Source organism: Hakea prostrata, chromosome 4 (assembly GCF_041222555.1).
Source record: "Hakea prostrata isolate BN-2017 chromosome 4, UWA_Hpros_2, whole genome shotgun sequence".
NCBI classification, from domain to species: domain Eukaryota; kingdom Viridiplantae; phylum Streptophyta; class Magnoliopsida; order Proteales; family Proteaceae; genus Hakea; species Hakea prostrata.
Window position 1 is genome coordinate 797027 of NC_142603.1, and position 16108 is coordinate 813134.

At 38.5% G+C, this 16108-nt stretch overlaps 2 protein-coding genes across 3 annotated transcripts in view; one reads left to right on the top strand and one right to left on the bottom strand.

Moving 5' to 3' along the window:
* Positions 1-1393: 1393 nt before the first annotated feature.
* Positions 1394-3630, bottom strand: LOC149016891 (Galactosyl transferase GMA12/MNN10 family protein). Its single transcript, XM_089151156.1, has one exon. It carries the CDS (start codon positions 3150-3152, stop codon positions 1659-1661), a length of 1494 nt encoding a protein of 497 aa, XP_089007282.1. The 5' UTR covers positions 3153-3630; the 3' UTR covers positions 1394-1658.
* Positions 3631-8809: 5179 nt separating this feature from the next.
* The window catches only part of ECA3 (endoplasmic reticulum-type calcium-transporting ATPase 3), a 72959-nt gene continuing 65660 nt past the window's right edge, over positions 8810-16108 (top strand). For both annotated transcript variants that reach the window (XM_089151157.1, XM_089151158.1), the window contains exons 1-4: positions 8810-9108; positions 9268-9318; positions 9430-9463; positions 10556-10573. In XM_089151157.1, coding sequence (XP_089007283.1) covers positions 9076-9108; positions 9268-9318; positions 9430-9463; positions 10556-10573 — 136 coding nt within the window. In that variant the 5' untranslated portion in view covers positions 8810-9075. The remainder of the gene's footprint in view (positions 9109-9267; positions 9319-9429; positions 9464-10555; positions 10574-16108) is intronic.

Consider the following 16108-nt stretch of genomic DNA (forward strand, 5'->3'; position numbering starts at 1 on the left):
CTAGAAGTCATTGCAATTGCATGTCGGTGTGATTTACTAATAAAAAGAAGAGAAGAAGTTAGACCTAACGGCAAGCATGCCTTGGTTTTGGTAGTAGATGAAGAACATCCTCTTCACTTCACCACACTTCATGGATCGGATTATTAGATAGATGCGCCTGATCTACCTTGAAACATAGGCTCCAATTAGGCGTTCCAAAACATTAGCACATTTCATGCCTCCCACTAATGAGGACCGGAACTTTATTTCCCAACAAAGTGCAATACCCTGTTTTTCTTCTTCTTCTTTCAATTAACCATGTGGTTTGGTTTAGTTCGTCGTATAAAACCCCTAAACTCATTAAAATAGATAGGTGAATATAATTTAAATCAGTTGAAGAAGCACAAAGGCCTTGATGTTGATCATTCCATGGTTGATTACACAAAGGCCTTAGCAATAAGGGGAAGCCTCCTTTTTGGTGTCTTGGAAGGATAGATGGATCTAGAGCTGAAATCTGACTACCTCGGTCTTTTTAACACCTTGAACAAGAACTCCCCTCCTCCAATGGATAGTCGGGGAATTGTCGAAGATGTTTTTAAATTGACCGATTGTATAAGGCTATCAACTTTATTCACATTTCCAGAGAGCTTAATAGCTTAGCTGACTCCTAGCAAAAGTTGCTCTGTCAGCAAGATGGAGCGGAACTCTCTTCCTTGGGTGTCTGAGACTTGTTCAGTCCCCTTGTTTTCGTCTAACTCTTTTGAATGAATATTATTGACCCAAAAAAAATAAAAAGATTATTCACATTGTAGTGATGGTGCCTCCTTTGCTTGCCCTGAAAAACAAAGAAAAAAAGTATTGGTGCCTCCTTTATCCATCCTCCATGGGTGTCGAGACCCAGTTCCAGTGGCCCCCCATCTTTCACTTTTAAGGTCCAAATAGTATTATTATTATTTTATTTTTTTTTGGTCAAAGGTCTAAATATTATCAAGATTCACATAGAGGTATAGAACACGATCTTGCTTTTTCTGATTTGAAGCCATTCGATTTTTTTTTTTTGGGTAATGGAGCAATACTATCTTTATAATATAATAATATCTGTGGTTGTTGTCGGTCCAGTGTCAGCTCAGAGTCTGAAAATTAAAGGAGGAGGAGCTATTGGAAGGTGGAAATGTCCCGAATCTCTTCTGTCAAAAGCTGAGCATGTGAGGAAGTTACTTTCGCATGAGTCCGAAACTACCTTTTCCTGTGGCTGATGGCTGATTTTTTTTGGCAATGGCTTATGGCTATTACTCGTTGTGAACTAATTTATTGGGTGATGATAAACTCGATGGACGATGATTACTCCGGCTCAAGTATTAGTGGAGTTAGGATCCGGATCGACATCGATTACTCCAAAAGGTGAAATCAGAGGATTGTTTTTTTTTTCTTTATAGAAAATCAGAAGGTACACAAACGGAAATCATCCAAAGTACAATTCAAAAATAGGAGGATGAAGGGAAGGGAGAAAGAAAAAGAGAAAAGAGTAAAATGTATTTAATTTTGTAGATACATCTCTTTGTTTGCCTATTATATGAAATTATTTCTATCCCCTATCAGGCAGGCTATCACGGTGTGTGTAAATCATATGATCCGAAGGAGTAACCATAACCAGAGACCAGGGTTGAACTTGGATGGGGTCATGCCGCTGCCGCAGCTGGGTAATCAAACGGCAGAGGCGACAAGGAGGAGTTCAGAAGGTCAGGATGCGCGAAGCCAAAGCTGCGAAGGACCTGATTGTCGGCGAAGTTGAGGGCAGTCTCCATTCCCTGCCAGCAGCTCTCCGCTGGATACATCTTGTTGTTCGTACCACTGCATGGCTGACACCCCACGAAATGAGTGACGAAGGGACGCCTCTTCCAGCCGTCCTCGTCCTCGCCTCCGTTTCCGTTTCCGTTTCCGTTTCCGGCCCTTTTCCGCTCCCTCTGCCGCTCGCTCTCCCGCTCCTGCTCTTGTTTCAGGTACGGCTCTCGTGCCTCCGCGTAGTGTTCGCTAACCAACTCCGCGTGTCGTCTCCTCAGCACGGGCACTTCCCTCTCCATCTCCGTGTATCGCTCCTGTATGCGCTGCAACGTCGGCACGATCTGCACCCAGTAGCCCTCGAAGTAGAAATCGGTTTCGACGAATATCCGCTCCGTCCAACGCTTGTTCCCCTTGAGCATCAGGTATAGCAGGGCTGACTGGTCGTCTGAATCGGGGAATACCTTGTCCTTAAAAAAGGCCTGTTGCCTCCTCCCCCACTCCTCGGAAGCTGGTGTCAATGGACCCATGGCTGCCCACTCCTCCATCAGGTCGATGGACCACTGGCAGTTCCGGATTAAGAAAACCCCGGCGTTTAGACTGTTCGAACTCGGCACCTCGCCCCATATCGCATTGGGCCACCCATGGATGACGAAGTTGTGCTCCCTGTACTTTTCAAGGGGCAACTTGAATTCCATGTCCGTGAATACGGCGTCCACGTCCATCCACCATATCCACTCCACCTCCGGATGAGCAAACATCGCCGCCCTCACTATGGGTATCTTCGCCCAGAATGCCTTCATGTCCGGGTGCAGAAGTGCAGTATTGAAAAAGATGTTGTGCCCATGGATTCTGCAGTAATCCACCTTGTTCTTAAAGGTTCTCATAAGCAGGTGATCGCCTATCGGGTTCCGGCAAGGCGACGGCTGCGACCCCGTGATCATCAGAATCCTGTCCTGCAGTCCTGCCGCGAACGAGGGGTGGTGCTTTAGCCATTCTTTCCGTTTCTTGTCCCAGTTCTTCATCGGTACCCCGCCATCTACGGAGTATCTTAGGGTGGGGTCGTCGTAGAAGGTTCTAGTTTCGGGGTCGTCGCGTAGGTTGACGCCGCTGCAGTCCTCCTTCGCGGTGGAAGAACTCCTCGTCTTGATGTCGATGACTGACGTAGAAAAGTCATCATTAGAGCCGGGGCTGGATTTAGGATCTAAGAAAGACCAGAGAGACCAGAGGAGTAGCAAAGCCGCCATGGCGACTCCGATGACAGTAATCCCGTAGGCTAGAAAGGATGAGACTTTGTTTCGATATTGAGGTTTGACCGTACCGGTTGCGGTCGATCTCGCCATTGCCGATGTACGGAATGGGAATGGGTGCGGTTCCGTGGCTGGTGATGCCATCGATTATCTGAAAATCGCGTACATACAAGGGTTGACAATGGTGATTGGTGCCTCTCTTCTTCTAGAGCAATCGATCGATGGCCAATCGATGGGCGATGGGTTGTGTGTTTACTTACGACTTGCAGACATGGAGGCTTCCTGTCCTGTCTGCTCGGATCTGGCTTCCTCTTCCTCTTCCTCTGTCGATGACACACACGATGGGATGGGATGGGATGGGAGTGTAGTGTGCGCTTCTGCGTTGTGAGCTATTTAAGAAGAGACCGTCGGTGCTCGTTAGGGCTGGTGGTGTTCCGGTGGGAGGAAGATCTGGAACTGCTGCCTCCAGTGACCATTGAGTGGCAGGATAAGTGTCAGTCACTCCCTCGCAAATCAAAATCACTTCACAATGTGCACACGAAACCCTCTTTTCTTTTCTTTTCCTTTCGGGAGAAATGGAGAATCGAATGTGCCAATCAATTTGTGATTGAGATTCCTTGACTATGTGTCATTGGAGAATGCAAAACTTGATCTGCCCGTTGGCCCTGCCCTGCTTGTAATGGAAGACCATCATCACATTCACATCGCCTTGAGATGCGTGAGATGCTGTTTCAGTTAAACACGTGTTCTATTACTGCGCAGAAATCGCAACTTTAGCCGACAATTTCCTGTTGTGTGGCCATGGATTACGCGTCCATTTTAAACCGCACGATATTCGGAATCGACTTCCCGTCGGAGTAGATTATGTGATGGAAGTCATGGAACATAAATTAACGATTTACGAGACAATAATGTCAGCTGATGGGTTGGGTTTGTTTTTTTCTTTTTCTTCTGTTTTCTTGGGTCAAAGCTGCTAGATTGAGATCCCTACAACAAAATTGGATTGGAACTTGGAAGTTGGAATTCAGCATCCGTCGTAGAACGGTAGAAGGAGAAGTAGGGGTAGGCCAGACTGGGGTAGGGGGATCCCCCAATCCCACATAAAGAGAAGAGGATTCGTTTCTCAGACATGGGAATGGTCTAATGGAGAAAGATTCGGTTACATAGTTAACTTTTATAAAATTCCTCCGGAAAAAAAAAAAAAAAAAAACCCTTGCTTGGAGTTCGTGCGGAGATGGAAGACCGCCACAATAACTGCTGGGTATATAATATATAATTATATTATGATTTCCCTGGCAATAAGTATTTCTATATTATTTGTTTTATCGAAAAATGCTATTACGTGTGATTTTTTAAAATTGGACTTTTTTGTGGAAAATTTCCATGATTAGTTATTTTTAGATTGTTTTTTAACAAATTAGTTTATTAATATTTTAGTTGTTGCTTAACGTATCGGTATGGTTACCTTTATTAGGGATAAAAATGGTGGAAGGGAATGAAAGAAGAAAAAATAATAATTGTCAGTTTTGGATAATTTCGTCATCGAATAGTTACTTTTGCAAAGGCAAACCTAAAAATAATTAATCATGTAATTCTATTTTTTTTACCTATAAACTTTTGCAAAAGGCAAACTTAAAAGTAATTAACCATGTAATTTTTATCTTTTTTTCCCTTTGTAGGTAGGATTAACCTCAATTTTATAACTTTGAACTCCACATCCTTACTCAAAAAAAGTCATTTCGTATCCAAACATGGACTTGGATTAGCCACTATAGAAGCTATGAGTTGATAAACTGATAAACACAAAGGTTTTATTGTGTTTGTTATTGGTATGATGCAATAAAATCATACCACAAATAAAGTAGGCAAATGCTCTTATTGATATCATCTCGAGCATAATCTCACGTTACGACATTAAGAGTGATATATAAAATTAAGAATAGAGAAAATTGGCCAATTATTAAAACAAAATTTTGATTTAACATCAACGGGAGTCAAATATTAATATTTCATATAAAATATAATTTATTTATTTTTTTGGTAAAGCACATAAAACATAATGACCTTACCAAAATGTCTTTACCATTATAGGGATCAATTACTGCTATTTTACACTTGAAAACAGGGTCAAAGATGAAAATTCAAAAAAAACAGGAAAAAAAAATTTCCAACAAATTATAAGGTAAAATATATATTTTGCGAGGATTAAAAGGAAATTTTCAAAATTGAAATGGGCAGGGGCAGGGGAGCTCTGCCCTGATTGTTAATGGAATCTGTTTCCAGTACTCTCCATTAAAACACTTTAAATATTCTTAAACGTTAGAACATGGGCTTTCTTGCAATACAAAAAGAGATTGTAAGTAACTATTCTTTTCTAGCCCCACTCTTTTTGGAATAAAAGCAACAGCACATCACACTAAATTTTTTTAATACAAAAAGAGGACCTGAAAACTGACCATACATGTCTTTACTCTCTTTAGTTTGTTCAGCTTTGAGGATAAAGACGAGGATTTTATTTGTCTGGTTTACCAAGAGGTTGTAATTAACTAATATGAATTGCGTTATCATTGTGATTTCAAGAAATATAGTACCGTGGGTGGTGGGTGGTCGATAACAACCTTCTGGTCACTTAATTAATTAACGTCAGTTCTACTTTCACCATCAATTAAGGATCTAGACTAATAGTTGTACATCCCGATCCTCATGGAATGGGACCCTCCCCGTCCTTTTCCATCCTCTTCATTGGGCAATCACCAAACCTGTTATTCAAGTAAATTTATACTCCTTTTTTTTTTTGTGTGAATACATTTATACATTTATACATTTATACATTTCTACCAAAAAAAAAAAGGACACACATTTATACATAAAAATAAAAATAAAAATTTGGTCGCATACGGTAGGTCTATGATTTAAACCATATTTATAGAACTTAAAAAATTTTGTCCTATATATGGGTAAGTCTGTTACGAAAACATTTAAAAAATAACATCTGATCAATAGACCAATCAAAACCTCTTATATAAAGATTTGAAGCTACAAGTGCTGCAGCCCGGTCCTGGATTAAGATTCGATTAAATTTGAGTGCATTCGTTCTATGTTCAGACTACCTCAACCTTGAAAAAAAAAAAAATTTAGTACAAGCTAGTGTTGAATGACTTAAATTTTTTGTAGCAGTATTTGTTGGTGTAGCGTTACTTTATTTAAAATCACATCTGGATGGGTAGAATCAGATTTTTTAAAATCAAATCTTTATCATAAGCACTTTTAGTTAAATTGTCTTAATCCTGACTTAAAAAAAAAAAAAAAACAATAATAATAATAATTACGGTGTGAAGAGAAGGCTGAACAAAAGATAGATATAAGACTCGTGAAAGGCAAATAAATATTGGAAGAGTTTCATATATTTCCTATAATGAGTTGAAGTTTTACTTAAATATTTGACATCTTGTGTCTCTTTTGGTGGTTTCAATCCTAACATGTCTTACAATTACAATAGGCTGGAGTGTCTTTCCTAGCTCGTCACTTTCCATTGGATAAGCTTTTGTTTTATTGCTATGGCCTTGTTGGATTACACCTAACATTTTGTTTGGATTATGGAGTGGTATATATACTTGCAACATAGATGGACCAATTTGGCTTGGAAATATGTTTAGAAGTAGTACAATGGCTAAGCGTGTTGAAGAGTGACAATATTGACGAAGGCTCTTTGCTTTCTCTTAAGCGTGTTGAAGGGTGACCTAATATTGAAGAACGGCTTCTCAGCCTTAGCTGTATTATTTGGTGTCATTGACTTTTATAATTACCGTGACAATATATGTCACTTATCTAACAGACTTGTTGGGCTTAGTCGAAATACAGGAGTCTAGGTCTGGTTGTCTCATAAGACTCCGATTTATTGATTTGTATGATGTTTCAATACAAAATTCTTCGTATAAGACTTATCTGTATAGATATAAATTGTTTTTTTCTTCCTTAGAAAGACATAGGTCATGTGGTTTGCTGCTTTTTCGTATGCTACAAACACAACTGAATCCATCGCCTTGATGGTGCTTGGTCAATTTGTGATCATTTTCATTTAATTAATCTTTTACACGTGGAACCTATCTACTCAATATATATATCATTTACTTAATTTTATCTAAGAGTTATATTACATTTATTATTTTTAGAGTAAAATTATTAATCATTCACTATTATCTACAAAATTAAATGGCACCTACATTACTTAAATATCTTTTATCTTTATTTAAATAATTTAAAAATTAAAATTCTAAAATTCGAATTACCCAAGTGCTCTCCAAGTAGTGAAATGACTTTATTACCCTACATTTAATACCCTTCCACGCCAAATCCCTATAAAGAAAAAATTCACTCATTTTTTACCTATACCTCACTAAAAATCGCCCATTACTATCGCTGCCAGAAACCAAATTTGAAAGCTTCAAAACTGTTTTATCTTTCCGCTATTTGTGAGAGTTTATTGGGCAATTGAAATCAAATGACATGGTGATTCTCCCTCGGTGTTCTTCATTATCGCCCTCCAAACTCTCAAAATAAATTTTCTCATGGATTAATTTGAAATCCCTAGTTCTTAAATAAAGTTGTGTTGGATTCATCTACAATATTTGGTTTATCTATTTCTAAGTGTTCCTCTTGAGATTCTTTATTTTTGTGTGGATTTCTAAGTGAGATTGAGTGAAAACCTAGCTACAATGGATTCCACATGGGAATAACTTGACCAATGAAGGAAATTTTCATACATCAAACAACAACATTTTTTTCCCATCATTCAACAGACAATAAGGGCTGCTCCTAGCTATCCCGACGAGTTCAAGAGCAACATAGACCAGTTTGCACATAGTCTACTAATTTTCAAACTCCAATAAGAGAGGGATTTGGTTTGGGAGATGAGGTTGGGAGTTCGCAAACGCTTTCGGAATTTGAAGTTCCTTTTTATAGTTAACATAAGGAGTAATTATTTATTTGCATAACATCTACCTCTTGATTGGAGCCAGGGACCCTAATCAAATTATCCTTTCCATTGTCACTTTTGTGTTGTATTTTAAGAAACCTAATAGTAATGACTATGAGGATTGCAAATATGGAGCGACCGGGTCATGGAGGAATGTGGAAGAGAGCCAGAGAGGAGAAACAATTGGGCATGGGAGCTTCGGTATTGTTTCTTTGGCTATGGGTAAACACAAGTCCAAGAACCGTTCCTTAACCCCAAAAAAAAAAAAAAAAAAATCATCAAGTTCATTTAACATAAAAAAATAAAATAATTGTAGGGGTTTAAAACTGAAGGATGGGGTGGGGTGATCATAGGCAGGAGAGGTTGGGGATAGTTGGTCGCGGGCAAGGGGAGGGAATGTAGTGGTTTCTAGTAATGGCAATGGTGGTTGGTTTCCAATAAAGTATAAGTAAAAGATGGGTGAAAGGAGAATTCACCTAAGGGTTGGCATAGGGCAACATTATTATATTTTCCTTGCTTATAAGGCATTTGGGTAATTTGAAATTCAATTTTTAAATAACTTAAATAAGAATAAGGGCATTTAAGTAATTTGACTAACAATTTAATAACATAATTTAATTATGGGTAACATGTAATTATGTATGTGGATGCTATTTAAATTATTGCCAAAAAAAAAAGAATGCTATTTAATTTATTTTTAAATATAACGGATGACTTTTAAAACTAATATGTTGGAAATTGATTATTACTTTTTTTTATAGAGGTGTGACATATGTGTTCAATATTACATCAAAAGTTAAGTTAATTCATCATTGTATGTTAGAAATGGACAGGATAAATTTTGGGGATTTTTTTTTGCCTGATTTTGGGAGGATTCGAGCTCACGATGTGGCGTATGCGGGCAGTAAAGAGTTAAAGGTGACTTCATAAGCGGTATTCGCTAGCAAGCTTCCGCGCCGCGGGAATTGTCGATTCAGATCTTTCACTACAATCTCGATCGCGATTCACGAACACACATCCCGCTTTAATTATAAGCATCAAACTTCCAGGCTCCATATTGAGGCAAACACTCTTGTCAATACTAGCATTACGATGGATGACGCTCATGCCAGATCCGTCGCTGAGGTACCCTAATGGTTATTTGTTGATGCTGGTCTAACAAATTACGCACTTAGCTGTGGAAGTTATATAGTCTCTCTTTTCTTTCTGCTAAATCAATTACTGGACACTGTAAGTCGCCTAAAATCGATTTCTGCCTAAGTTTTACCGCCTTCGTTTGATCAGGTTTTGAATTTTTTCGGAGTAGACCCTACTAAAGGTCTTCCAGATTCTCAGGTATGTGTTTTCTTCTTTGGTAGTGGTCGTTGTTTTGAGTAATTGATTAACATCCTTGCATTGGAATTTTTTTTTCTTTCACTGAGAGTATGTATCCTTCATTGTCTGCAGGTTATAGAAAATGCTAGAATATATGGGAGAAACGGTAATTTTGCTAATATTTCTCATTTTCGTCTGTTTGTTCTGGCAATTACTTTACGTTTCATTTGCCAAATGAATTATCTGTTTCCTAACGTTGAAGGTCGGGAATCCACACGAGACACATTTGAACTCTCTAGTTTCACATGAAAAATTCAAATATATTTCGTTGGACTGAGTTTCCGTTTAACCGTGGAGGCCCTCGAGATGGCCATCGGTATTCATAATTGGCACCGGGGGATAGGGAGAGTTTGTAAAAATGAAAAACATGCGATAGGAAAGAGGAATGGAGTGTGGGCTTTAAGATATACTTGACGGGGAACCTTGTAGGAGCTGTGAAGTCCATGTAATGGCTTCTTGAAGGCTTTCTATTCAGCCAAAGCAAGAAGTTGGGCTTGATCTCATCAAGAATCTTAGGACTATTCAACTCTTGGAGCTTCTCTGTGCAAAGTTGACATAACCAGCAGTTCACTAGGACAAACTATACACAACAGGACTCAAGCTTAAGGGGAAAATAATTTATTTATCAGTTATAGACCTCCCATTTAGCAGGGGGTCTGTGACAGTAGCCTAACCTACTTCTAATTGACTAGGCAAGCCCGAGAGTGCTCTATCTTTATAAGAATTAAGAAGTAAAATGATTTTAAATAAAATACTGAAAGAAAATGAAAATTATCTAGTGTCCTTGACTTAAAGTTGGTCAAAGTCACTAAACTGCCACTGGAGAAAAAACTACAGAAACAAAAATGATGACTTCTAGTGCTACTTTCACCTAGGCTTAAGCGCAATGCAACAAGTTCGAGTTCTTTATTTAGGGGCTGGATCTGCATCATTTTTTCATGGATCTGGCAATACATAGGAAAAGAAAATTATGATGGAAACTTGTCTTCATGAATCTTATTGTATGAAATTAAGTAGATACACAAGTTGTGAATACTTAACATGCTTTAATTTGCCTTTGCTCAATATTTATTTTTTTGTTGATATTATCAATAATCGATCAGAGTAAATATTTAAGTTACATTTTTTCTCTCCTTAAATTGCTAATGTGGTTCTTTTCCTTCTCTTTGTTTTTGCATGTTCCACTCATGATCTGCAGTGCTGCCTCAAGAGGGAAGTAAGTGTTCTTATAGTGACAATTTTTTTATTTTTTTACTCTGGGAGATGAATATCTTGCTTGTTCCCCGTATAAATTCACTTTTGAGAATTTGGAGGGAACTTCTTGTGAAATGCTTGTGTGCCACTTAGAAATGTATACCTTTAATTTATATGCATCTTCATGAAACTTATATTGGAGTGCACATTCATATTCTGGCACAATTATTTGTGTGCTTCTTATCCCCTACTTTTGCCATTCTCCTCTGTTTTTAAAGGAAATTTAAGCCCAGTCCTCCACTATTTACAATTCTAGAGTCCCACTTGTTTCAAATCTCCCTTTATTATCATAAACCCACTACATGGAGATTGATCTAGATGAATTATCTCGTTTGATCGGTGAGCGGTTCTCTAAAATGTAACAAGACCTTTCGAACTTGACAATATGTCTTTTGGAGCTTGCCGAGATTAATTACAAAAACTATGATACAAATGTACAATGTCAATCATGTTACAATCCTTAGACGATGAATCAAACGGAGTAAGTTGAGATCCATAAATGCGACGATCAAATTGATGTCATGGTTTGATCAAAGTTAAAATTGAAGAATGTTCGATGGCCTGATTTCAAAATGAGACCCCATAAGTTGATTACCACTGAAGAGACGTTATTTGCTAATAACCATCGACCGACTTATCTTGAGAGACATGGGATCACCACCCATCAAAGCCAGTACTTGTGGATGTCACACATGTTGCTGGTTCTCTTATTCTACAACACTCGGGGTGAATTTTTTTTAAAGACTGAGATAGTTAATGCAGTTAAGAACATCCAAAAGTGTCAATTGAGCTTTGAAATACTTAAATTTTGGCATATTGATGGGTTCTATGGAGTATAGACATTAAGGCTCTTAGTTAAGAGTTTATTGATGTAATGGGCCTAATTTATTAGCCCATAAAGTGGGGGTAATGCTGGTACATGGGATTGATAGTTAGTTTTAATATTTAAGTCTGCATTTGAGTTTGATTAGGATACTTAATAATTAGATAGAATATTGTTTTGATTTCATTTATCTTTTTGAGTCTTTTGGAGTGGTTAGGAATCCTTTTTCAGTTAAGTTAGGAATTTTGAAAAGCATCATATAGATACCTGGTGTAGTAGAAATGAGGATATGCTAAGATGGATGAGTGGCAAAATTAGGAAGGATAAGATAAGTAATGATCGTTTCATAGCTGGTCTAGGAGTTAGTCTGATAAATGATAATTTATGAGCAATTCAATGGAGACCTATAAATGCCCCTATACGGAGAAGTGATTTAATCCATATTGAAGGAATTAGAATAGCTAGGAGCAGACCTAAGATAACTTTAAGAGAAGTGGTGAGAAAGGATATGCATAGCTTAGGCCTTATATCTGGTATGGCCTCAAACAGAGTTGATTGGAAGGCAAGAATCATGCAGCTGACCCCATTTAGTTGGGACAAGGTTTGTTGTTCTAGGAGTTTTATAAGGTCTATATATCTGTAATGCACCCCCATCAATTAGAGATGATTTCATTAATCAATATGCCTTTTTATAAGATTTTGGTGCTGTTGACAGCATACGGTATTGTTATTCCTTTCTTTAATATTTTTTTGGATGATTAAATAATTAAATTAAAGACAAGAAAAGAGAATGTACAAAGGATGAAGCGGGCGGGTGGGTGGGGGGGGACCAACCTTTAAGCAGAGGCCAAAGAGAAGAACTAAGACCCCAGGTAACAACAATGAGCCTAGAAGCCTAGAAGAAAGCAGCCTAGAAGAAACCTCAACATAGATGGCATTCCAAATTAAGTCCAGAGAGCGAGATTTGGCCTTCCTTAATTTGTTCTCTTCTCTTCTTCTCTTTTCTTTCTCAAAAGTTTCTTCTATCGTTCAAGTTGCTGAAGAATATATTCAATAACAATGAGTTTATTTATTGTAGATGCTAATTATGCTTCTGATAGTCTTCCTATTGTTCTATTCCTCTTTTGTGAAAGCCCATTATAGGAGCTCGATTGATCATGTATGCAACAATTTGGGCTATGGTACAAGGGTTAGTGGGCCGTAGTTGTAGCATAAGGTCAAAGCATCAAAACAATCTCTCTGCAAAAATTGGTGGGGTAAGGCTGCGTAGTAAAACTGACCCCAAACTCTGCTTGAGTCCTACACTAGGTAAACTGCCCCCCTAACTCTGCTTGTGTAGAAGCCTACACTAGGTTCACTTGGAAGAGAGTCATTGTACAATAGGACTCTGAGCTGAAAATAGAAACAAACTTAAGATAGGAATGAAAAGTTAGAAACTAACTAGGTCTTTGTTAACTACAAAGCTAAAAATGGTTGGGACTCAATTCGTGGGCCCCTTTCGACACTTAGCTAATTACTAAATAATAATAAGAATTTCCCCTGATTGAGTAGAATTGCTGATTTGCCACAATTGAACTAAGCTGGAACTATGAAAAGAAAATGAAGACTGTGGGTGCTGCTGGACAGCTGGTCCAGAGACTTATTGGCCTTCCACTTGGTGTGCTGTCGTGGGTAGGCTTGGATACTGCATCAATTCTCCCCTTTTGAAAAACACTCATCCGAGACATGTTTCTTTCATATAGGTTGGTGTCTAGTCTCTTAAAATTATTTGCTCGTATCTGAGTGCTGACCCTCTTGTGTTTACCCTCCTCTGGGTTGGTCTTTGTCAGTATCATCCAGAATGTCCTAAGTTGTGCCTGCAGTTGGTGGTTTTGATTAGGTTAGCTTTTATGTCCTGCGTATCCTTCATCTGAGTGGTCCTTTATGGAGATGTGAAGGTTAGTCACATTGAAAATGTTATTGATGTTTATATCAGAGGTTAGCTCTTATACATAGGCATTAAGACCATTCCTCATGAGGACTTTGTAGACCTATCTTTTTTGATTGGATGTGGGGCACACCAGGCTAGTGTCTTTCTAGATTAATTCTCATTATAACCGTATTCCTTAGCTTGAACTCTACATACCTCCTATGCTTGTTTATGTTTTCCTTGTAATGTCAACATTGAGGGCTATCTTTTTGCGAAAATTTGTGTGCCTCAGTGATGTCCCTAAGAAACTCATCTACCTCTATACTGACCTTGGCATACGAGTTGATGGGTCTCTTGGGTTGTATGCCAAGAAGGGCCTTAAATTCTTCTCACCGAATTGTTGTATCTTGTATGCAAACCCTGCTATGTCTAGTATAGATGGCCAAGTCTTGTCATAGTCTTGGACCAAGCACCTAAGTAGGCTAGCAAGCTTCTGTTTGCGACGGAAGTTTGGCCATCTCTCTATGGTTGGAATGCAGCAGAGAATGAGAGTTTTGTGTATGTTCTCAGCTATAGGGTCTTCCAAAAGTAGCTCATGAAGTTGACATCCTATCTGAGACAATGGTGTTGAGTAGGCCATGGATTCTAACTATCTCTTTACAGACCTTTTGCTTGCAAGAGAAAAAGGATGGTAAAGATAGAATAGTGGGAGCTACTAAGTGGGGTGGGGGAACAGGAAAGGAAAGAAAAAGAAAGGGTTTTGTGGAAGAGTTGAAAATGCGAATCCACCTTTTTCATTCCCGTCTCTTTTCCACAAAGTCCCATCTAAAAGTATAGTAGTTTTACAAGAGATGGGGTGGAAAAATTGCTTTGCCACATAAGTAGACAACTCTCCCTTAAATCATGAAGGGTTTTCTCTTTATAATCCCACCCCAGCTAAACAAACAAACCCGGATTTTGGTATTTAGTGGAAAGCTTAATTTTCCCACCCCACTTTATTACATCAAACAAATAGTCTATTAAAGAAGAGTTTAGCCACATGGATGAGCATCATTTGTTCTATTGGAAGGAAGAAATGTGCCATTTTTTTAAACCTGTCAACCACTACAAATATGGAATTATACCTTTCTTTGGTGAGTGGTAAGCCCAGGACAAGATCCATGCTTGAATCTATCCATGGCTGGTGCAGTATTGGTGGAGACACTATAAGCCAGTTTTCTGCTTATTTCTTTTGGTCAGTTGAATCAGTTGACAAAGTCTGCATCTGTTGATTACTTAAGACCGCATCTTTAGCTAGGTGGGGCCAGTAATTCCTATCTGTGACCTGTACGGTTTTCTACTTGAAAAATGCCCTCGTAATCTTCCCCCATGTAATTCGTTGATAATGTGCTGCCTCAAGGAGGTTTCGAGTACATATAATTTGGTACATTAAAGAGCCATCCATCATGAACTGAATACTTAGGGTGCTGCCCACCCTATTTCAACTTTGTGTAAATTAAACTGAAGTCATGGTCATGGGCATACTCATCAACAATTTGCTGTATGCCAATGGCTTTTGTGGAGAGTATGGTTGATGTCAAGATTCTTCTGCTAAGTGCATTTGCATCCTTATTTTCCTTTCCTAGTCTATATCTTATGGTGAACACGAACACCTGGAAGTAGCTTACCCATTGAGCATGTCTACGGCTGATTGGCTTCTGTGAGTGAATTATGGCTTCATCACCTGCATAGAGCACAGGCTCCTTACCGACCAAGTAATGACTCCAGTGCTTGAGAACTTCGTTGACTGCGTAGAGATCTAGGTCATAAGTTAAATATCTTGTCTTTGCTTCATTGAACTTTTCACTTTAAAAAACTATGGGTTGTCCTTGCATCAATACTTTTTGCTTCACGTTGCTGTTGCATTGTGTTAACAGTTCAATTTCATTATCCTCAATGCTGGATTCCTGATGCCATCCAGTTCTTTAGGATTCTGGTGCTGTAGGGTCAATGATCTAGGTGATGGTTGCATGGCATGTAATTTTATGAATTGATCATGTTGATGCATTTACATGTGTTTTTTCTGTTTCCGTTGTGGTGAGGATATTGTTTTCACAGGGAATGGGTTGTCTACATTATTGTCCTTGTTGGGGATGTGAGAGGAGGATGTTTTTGAGGATTCAGAGAATATGAAATTGTAGAAGGCTGGTAAGTGTAATGTATGAGTGGAGCATAATGTTGCTGAAAACTCTAGTGAAAAATGGGATGAGCGTCTTGATTGAAAGGAATTTCAGAAGAATTTTGATGGGCAACCAGCTGGAAGAGGTGCAAGATGGTGGAACATTTTGGTCAAGTGTCAGTGTTTCCAGGAAAAGTTCCCTTTGCTTCTTCATGCTGTACCCCTTTTCTCTTTCAACCTTTTTTGAAAGATGCTGCTGATAAATATAGTTTTCCTGACCACTAAGAATTTCTTGGTTTCACAACAATATGTCTTATGAAGACAGTTCAAAGAACTTCTGCAGTTATATATTAGGTTAGACTTTAAGAAAAAGGTCTAACAGGAGGGGGGGGGGGAGGAAAAAGGAAAATGCATCATTGGCAAACTGTTGCCATGAAGCCTGAAGCCAAAAATTTGTGCTGGAATAAATTAAGATTGTGCTAAAATGTTCCTAACTTTTTTCACCCTGGTGATACGGCAGAGGAGCCTGATGATGAGTTTTTTACAAGATCATCTTTTTTAAACTGAGAAAATTGGTATCATGCATTAGGAAGGTTTATTCCATTTC